Here is an 8,405-nt window from a genome sequence, read left to right as displayed (position 1 = left end):
AATCATAAATGGAAAATCTTAAATCGTAAATGGAAAATGGAAAATCATAAATCGTAAATCGTAAATGGAAATAAACAAGGATTAAACTTAAAGTCATTACTTGACAAAAGTAGAAATCAGGTACATCTTACAAGGCAAGGAATAATGAATACACAAGGCAGAGCAAACTGATAAACCGACAATCACATGAGAGCATCAAGGGCTATATATATATATATATATATATATATATATATATATATATATATATATATATAAAATATAGCCTAGGTTCATTAGGGAGCAGGTGAGGTGAGACACAGGACTCAGGGCAGTGGATGAGTGGGTGTGGCACCCTTCATCACCTGCTGCCCCTGCTGCTGGCCCTCGGAAACCCCCTTTACGGAGGAACCCTTCATCACCTGCTGCCCCTGCTGCTGTCCCTCGGAAACCCCCTTTACAGAGGAACCCTCCATCACCTGCTGCCCCTGCTGCTGGCCCTCGGAAACCCCCTTTACGGAGGAACCCTCCATCACCTGCTGCTGGCCCTCGGAAACCCCCTTTACGGAGGAACCCTTCATCACCTGCTGCAGGCCCTCAGAGAGATCTGTGACATGACAGGTGATTGACAGGTGATTAGGGATGGAGCTCGAAACCCCATATCTGAAAAATCATATATATCATTACATTTTCCACACGATGTTCAGAAGTGATGTTAAGTGCGTAGGTGAGTTCCTACGGGTATACGTGCGTAGGAGTTCTGACGGCTAACGTGCGTAACTGCGTGCGATATCTATGCGTCACACTATCGGTGTTTATTTCATTGGCCCATTTCTTCCAGAGGTGAAATGCCCCTTTAAAGGGTTAAGAACTATCTGACCAATCACTGAATTATTACAGACAGACAGACAGACAGACAGACAGACATTGTTGAAGTCATGTTGTTACCTGAACAGATCAGCTCCAGACTGGAGGAGGAAGTAAAAGACCACATTGCTCCACATTCCCTCAGTAGAGATTCAGATCCAACACAGCTAGATGTGATCGTCCATATAGGTTGATCTGTAGAAGCATCTCTCCGTTCTGTAGAAACAGCAGAGCCGCAGCCCAGCTGTCTACACGCTACAGATGAAGAATGATGGTTCCAGCGATAAGGACTCACTGGTCTCCATTGGTCCTGGACTTTGATCTCCAGTCTACCAGCACAGTTACTGGGTCCTCCCACCAGCCTGACATCACCAGGCTCTGTACACAGACAATATAATAAACATTAAGAACTGTAGTGTTCCTATTCTAGGGTTAACTGTCTGCTAAAACACACCATCTGTGAGCTCACAACTCGTCACAATACACGCTTGTAGATCTGATATTTTAGAGTGACAACGAGAGTGGGCCGAGTACAGAGCCCTTGGGAATACAGTCGACTAAACATAGGTTTGAAGTGGTTCAAAACTAATATGACTTTGACTGTAAACTAAAGTGTAGTGTGTTTTACCTGAGCAGGTGAGTCCAACAGTCTTGTCAGGAGAGCAGGTGTTTCTAGTTGAGTCTGAGGTTCTACAGTCCAGGAGAACAGACTCACTGCCTTCACACTGGAACTCTTTGGTCCACATCGGAGCCTTCCCTTCTCCATAGAGCGCCCCCTGGAGGACTGAAGGAGCCCCACAGCCATGCTGCCTACAGACCACCTCTGCATCATGCTGGTCAAAGTCACCTTCACACACTGAGACCCACGACTGACCAGACTTCACCTCCACTCTGCCTGAACACGAACCATGACCATTCACCAATCTCACTGACCCTGGAGAGAGAGAGAGAGAGAGAGAGAGAGGGGGGGGAGGGGATGAGAGAGAGAGAGAGAGAGAGGGGGGGGATGAGAGAGAGAGAGAGAGAGGAAGAGAGAGAGAGAGAGAGGGGGGGATGAGAGAGAGAGAGAGAGAGAGAGAGGGGATGAGAGAGAGAGGGGGGGATGAGAGAGTGAGGGGGGATGAGAGAGAGAGAGAAAGAGAGAGAGAGGAAGAGAGAGAGAGAGAGAGAGAGAGAGAGAGAGAGGGGGGGGATGAGAGAGAGAGAGAGAGGAAGAGAGAGAGAGAGAGAGATGAGAGAGAGAGAGAGAGAGAGATGAGAGAGAGAGAGGGGATGAGAGAGAGGGGGGGATGAGAGAGTGAGGGGGGATGAGAGAGAGAGAGAGAGAAAGAGAGAGAGAGAGAGAGAGAGAGAGAGAGAGAGAGGGGGGGGATGAGAGAGAGAGATAGAGAGAGAGAATCAAATATGATTATTTTGGGGGTCCCCAGTTCAAACATGATTATTTTAGGGGGCCCCAGTTCAAATATGAAGCTCACTGCACGGCACTAAGTGACATGCGGTGAGCTTGTAGATCTGCTATTTCTGAATGGCTAAAGAATAAAGTATGATTGAAGTTTAAAATGTAAAATGACACAGAGACGCTTTCCTGGACTTAAAGGGTTAAGAACCAGACAGACAGACAGACAGACAGACAGACAGACAGACAGACAGACAGTATAGATGAGTATCATTGTTGAAGTCATGTTGTTACCTGAACAGATCAGCTCCAGAATGTAGGGGTTAGTAGCAGACTCCATTGCTCCACATTCCCTCAGTAGAGATTCAGATCCAACACAGTTAGATGCACTCCTCCATACAGGTTGAGATGTAGAAGCATCTCTCTGTTCTGTAGAAACAGCAGAACCGCAGCCCAGCTGTCTACACGCTACAGATGATGACTGATGGTTCCAGCGATAAGGACTCACTGGTCTCCATTGGTCCTGGACTTTGATCTCCAGTCTACCAGCACAGTTACTGGCTCCTCCCACCAGCCTGACATCACCAGGCTCTGTACACAGACAATACAATAAACATTAAGAACTGTAGTGTTCCTATTCTAGGGTAAACTGTCTGCTAAAAACACATCTGTGAGCTCACAACTCCTCACCATACACGCTTGTAGATCTGATATTTTAGAGTGACAACGAGAGTGGGCCGAGTACAGAGCCCTTGGGAATACAGTCGACTAAACATAGGTTTGAAGTGGTTCAAAAGTAATATGACTTTGACTGTAAACTAAAGTGTAGTGTGTTTTACCTGAGCAGGTGAGTCCAACAGTCTTGTCAGGAGAGCAGGTGTTTCTAGTTGAGTCTGAGGTTCTACAGTCCAGGAGAACAGACTCACTGCCTTCACACTGGAACTCTTTGGTCCACATCGGAGCCTTGCCTTCTCCAAAGAGCGCCCCCTGGAGGACTGAAGGAGCCCCACAGCCAAGCTGCCTACAGACCACCTCTGCATCCTGCTGGTCAAAGTCACCTTCACACACTGAGACCCACGACTGACCAGACTTCACCTCCACTCTGCCTGAACACGAACCATGACCATTCACCAACCTCACTGACCCTGGAGAGAGAGAGAGAGAGAGAGAGAGAGAGAGAGAGAGAGAGAGAGAGAGAGACAGAGAGACAGAGAGAGAGAGATAGAGGGGGGGGATGAGAGAGAGAGAGAGATAGAGAGAGATGGGGATGAGAGTGAGACAGAGAGGGGGAGAGAGAGAGATAATCCAATATGATTATTTTGGAGGTCCCCAGTTCAAACATGATTATTTGGGGGGTCCACAGTTCAAATATGATTATTTGGGGGATCCCCAGTTCAAACATGATTATTTGGGGGGTCCCCAGTTAAAATATGAAGCTCACTGCACGGCACTAAGTGACACGCGGTGAGCTTGTAGATCTGCTATTTCTGAATGGCTAAAGAATAAAATATGATTAATGTTTAAAATGTAAAACGACACAGAGACGCTTTCCTGGACTTAAAGGGTTAAGAACTAGACAGACAGACAGACAGACAGACAGACAGACAGACAGTATAGATGAGTATCATTGTTGAAGTCATGTTGTTACCTGAACAGATCAGCTCCAGACTGTAGAGGTAAGTACCAGACTCCATTGTTCCACATTCCCTCAGTAGAGATTCAGATTCAACACAGATAGATCTAATCCACCATGTAGGTTGAGATGTAGAACCACGTCTCCGTTCTGTAGAAACAGCAGAGCCGCAGCCCAGCTGTCTACACGCTACAGATGATGACTGATGGTTCCAGTAACCACTCACTGGTTTCCATTCGTCCCGGAATTTCATCTCCAGTCTACCAGCACAGCGTCTAACTCCTCCCACCAGCCTGACATCACCAGGCTCTGTACACAGACAATACAATAAACATTAAGAACTGTAGTGTTCCAATAGAGGGCATGCGCATGCATAAAGTAAATGGACTTTTCTGTTTGGATGTTTGGGCTATTAAGGCCAGAAAAGTAGTTTTTTGCCACTCATTAGGCATTCCCGCATAACAATCGGGTATGATGATGATGTCACGCGCATACCCTTGTAGTATTATATTCTACAGTTAACTTTCTGCTAAAACACACCATCTGTGAGCTCACAACTCGTCACAATACACGCTTGTAGATCTGATATTTTAGAGTGACAACGAGAGTGGGCCGAGTACAGAGCCCTTGGGAATACAGTCGACTAAACATAGGTTTGAAGTGGTTCAAAAGTAATATGACTTTGACTGTAAACTAAAGTGTAGTGTGTGTTTTACCTGAGCAGGTGAGTCCAACAGTCTTGTCAGGAGAGCAGGTGTTTCTAGTTGAGTCTGAGGTTCTACAGTCCAGGAGAACAGACTCACTGCCTTCACACTGGAACTCTTTGGTCCACATCGGAGCCTTGCCTTCTCCATAGAGCGCCCTCTGGAGGACTGAAGGAGCCCCGCAGCCATGCTGCCTACAGACCACCTCTGCATCCTGCTGGTCAAAGTCACCTTCACACACTGAGACCCACGACTGAGCAGACTTCACCTCCACTCTGCCTGAACACGAACCATGACCATTCACCAACCTCACTGACCCTGGAGAGAGAGAGAGAGAGAGAGAGAGAGAGAGAGAGAGAGAGAGAGAGAGTTAACTCATTCGGCGCCGATATAGAATCCTAATATCTCTATGGAAACGCAGTTTATAGAATCATAAGATCTCGGAATCTTATTTTTGGCTCAAAACAAGCTAGATTTTTACCTCATTTACGATATGATTATTTTAGTGGTCCCCAGTTCAAATATGATTATTTTGGGGTTCCACAGTTCAAATATGAAGCTCACAGCGCGGCACCAAGTGACACGCGGTGAGCTTGTATCTGCTAATTCTAAATGGCTAAAGAATAAAATGATTAAAGTGACAGTGCATGAGACAGACAGACAGACAGACAGACAGACAGACAGACAGACAGACAGACAGACAGACAGACAGACAGACAGACAGACAGACAGACAGTATAGATGAGTTTCATTGTTGAAGTCATGTTGTTACCTGAACAGATCAGCTCCAGACTGGAGGAGGAAGTATCAGACCACATTGCTCCACATTCCCTCAGTAGAGATTCAGATCCAACACAGTTAGATGTAATCCACCATACAGGTTGATCTGTAGAACCACGTCTCAGTTCTGTAGAAACAGCAGAGCCGCAGCCCAGCTGTCTACAGGCTACAGATGCTGACTGATGGTTCCAGCCATAAGGATACACTGGTCTCCATTGGTCCTGGACTTTCATCTCCAGTCTACCAGCACAGTTACCTGCTCCTCCCACCAGCCTGACATCACCAGGCTCTGTACACAGACAATACAATAAACATTAAGAACTGTAGTGTTCTTATTCTAGGGTTAACTGTCTGCTAAAACACACCATCTGTGAGCTCACAACTTGTCACAATATACGCTTGTAGATCTGATATTTTAGAGTGACAACGAGAGTGGGCCGAGTACAGAGCCCTTGGGAATACAGTCGACTAAACATAGTTTTGAAGTGGTTCAAAAGTAATATGACTTTGACTGTAAACTAAAGTGTAGTGTGTTTTACCTGAGCAGGTGAGTCCAACAGTCTTGTTAGGAGAGCAGGTGTTTCTAGTTGAGTCTGAGGTTCTACAGTCCAGGAGAACAGACTCACTGCCTTCACACTGGAACTCTTTGGTCCACATCGGAGCCTTGCCTTCTCCATAGAGCGCCCCCTGGAGGACTGAAGGAGCCCCACAGCCAAACTCCCTACAGACCACCTCTGCATCCTGCTGGTCAAAGTCACCTTCACACACTGAGACCCACGACTGACCAGACTTCACCTCCACTCTGCCTGAACACGAACCACGACCATTCACCAACCTCACCGACCCTGGAGAGAGAGAGAGAGACAGAGGGGGGGGATGAGAGAGAGAGAGAGAGAGAGAGAGAGAGAGAGGGGGGGGGGGGGTGAGAGAGAGGGAGAGAGGGGGATGAGAGAGAGAGAGAGAGGGGGGGGGTGAGAGAGAGAGAGAGACAGAGAGGAAGAGACAGGGGGATGAGTGAGGGAGAGAGAGAGAGAGAGAGGGGGATGAGAGAGAGGGAGAGTGAGAGGGAGAGAGAAAGAAAGAGAGAGATAGAGGGTGGAGAGAGAGAGAGAGAGATAATCAAATGTGATTATTCTGGGGGTACCCAGTTTAAACATGATCATTTTGGGGGTCCCCAGTTCAAACATGATCATTTTGGGGGTCCCCAGTTCAAACATGATTATTTTGGGGGTCCCCAGTTCAAACATGATTATTTTGGGGGTCCCGAGTTCAAACATGATCATTTTGGGGGTCCCGAGTTCAAACATGATCATTTTGGGGGTCCACAGTTCAAATACGAAGCTCACTGCACGGCACTAAGTGACACGGGGTGAGCTTGTAGATCTGCTATTTCTGAAAGAAAGGCTAAAGAATAAAATATGATTAAAGTTTAATATGTAAAACGACACAGAGACGCTTTCCTGGACTTAAAGGGTTGATAACTAGACAGGCAGACACACATGCACAGACAGACACGCATGCACAGACAGACACGCATGCACACAGACGGACGGACGGACGGACGGACAGACAGACAGACAGACAGACAGACAGACAGACAGACAGACAGACATTGTTGAAGTCATGTTGTTACCTGAACAGATCAGCTCCAGAATGTAGGAGGAAGTATCAGACTCCATTGCTCCACATTCCTTCAGTAGAGATTCAGATCCAACACAGTTAGATGTCCTCCATACAGGTTGATCTGTAGAACCACGTCTCCGTTCTGCAGAAACAGCAGAGCCGCAGCCCAGCTGTCTACACGCTACAGATGAAGACTGATGGTTCCAGACATAAGGACTCACTGGTCTCCATTGGTCCTGGACTTTGATCTCCAGTCTACCAGCACAGCATCTAGCTCCTCCCACCATCCTGACATCACCGGACTCTGCTAATACAATAAACAGTTAACATAAAGTAATATTTACTCTGATTATAAATACAATAAACAGCTCACATGAAGTAATATTTACTCTTGTTATAAATACGTCTAGGTTACAATCTGTAATGTGTTTGTTTGTTGATGTTTGTTTACCTGTTGTTGTTGTTGTTGTGAGAGCTGCAGAGAAACAGGATCCCATTAAAGAGTTAGGCTTCAAACACACAATCACAACAGATTGTTGTATAGCTGCATGAGACTTGTTTACTGATGCAAGCTCGCAATTAATTTCCAATGGGAGTCACATGGTTTGACCCAACATTTTTGTTGTAAGTCATGACGGAACCATACCTTAAAATACAACAAGGACACTATATTGACAATATAGTTAACATTTTACCACTACTATTAACTTAAAACAGAATTATTAATATTGTAAGCATAATGATATTGTCGCATTGTGATATTTGGCCATAACTCCGTCCTCTGAGGGAGCTACCTTTGGGGAAGGGGGTTGTTGTCCAGACAGGGGCCAGACTGGTGAACTGTGGGTCATGGGTTCAATAGTGGGTGAAACGTTACAATGGTAATATGTTGTAAAACAATTAGTAATGGTATTATTTAGTGGTTTTCACTTTTACAAAAAAAAAATATATATAATGTAATATAATATAATAATTCTTCTTAACCGTGCACTTGCACGACAGCAAACCTATTCTGGGGAACATTCACCAAAAGCAGCTGATCTACAAGCTCACAAGCTGTCATGATGTTGTGCAGCCTATATATTTTGGTTATTTGATTTTATATAGTGCTTAAATTAGTCCTTTAATTCAGACCAATACAAGGCAACATAAACCCATAATAATTGAATAAGTCTGGAAAACATAATTGGTTTGTGATCAATTTGACTGCTTAAGTTAAATAACTCAGAAACTACAAAACATTTAAAAGTAAAACGTTCCAGCATCTGTTTCCACAGTAAGCTGAATTTTACAAAGTGTGAATGGAGTTTCTAGGTGAAAGTGATTTTTTGACATGCCACTATCTGCCTATAAATGTCTCAAATTTGACCGAATTTCGGTAATACCGCGACAGGAACAGCCACGGTGTTGATACCGTGAGATT

At 45.4% G+C, this 8,405-nt stretch overlaps 1 protein-coding gene across 1 annotated transcript; it reads right to left on the bottom strand.

Moving 5' to 3' along the window:
• Nucleotides 1-305: 305 nt before the first annotated feature.
• LOC308315181 (CD5 antigen-like) lies at nucleotides 306-7,269 on the bottom strand (the record flags this gene model as incomplete). Its single annotated transcript, XM_080763021.1, has 4 exons — nucleotides 306-586; nucleotides 5,352-5,648; nucleotides 5,899-6,204; nucleotides 6,993-7,269. The coding sequence occupies 4 exons, from the start codon at nucleotides 7,267-7,269 to the stop codon at nucleotides 306-308; spliced, it is 1,161 nt and encodes a 386-aa protein (XP_080619147.1).
• Nucleotides 7,270-8,405: the final 1,136 nt, after the last annotated feature.

The sequence above is a fragment of the Protomyctophum bolini genome (assembly GCF_963924005.1).
Source record: "Protomyctophum bolini genome assembly, chromosome: 5".
Classification (NCBI taxonomy): domain Eukaryota; kingdom Metazoa; phylum Chordata; class Actinopteri; order Myctophiformes; family Myctophidae; genus Protomyctophum; species Protomyctophum bolini.
This window is presented reverse-complemented; position numbering and strand designations above follow the sequence as displayed.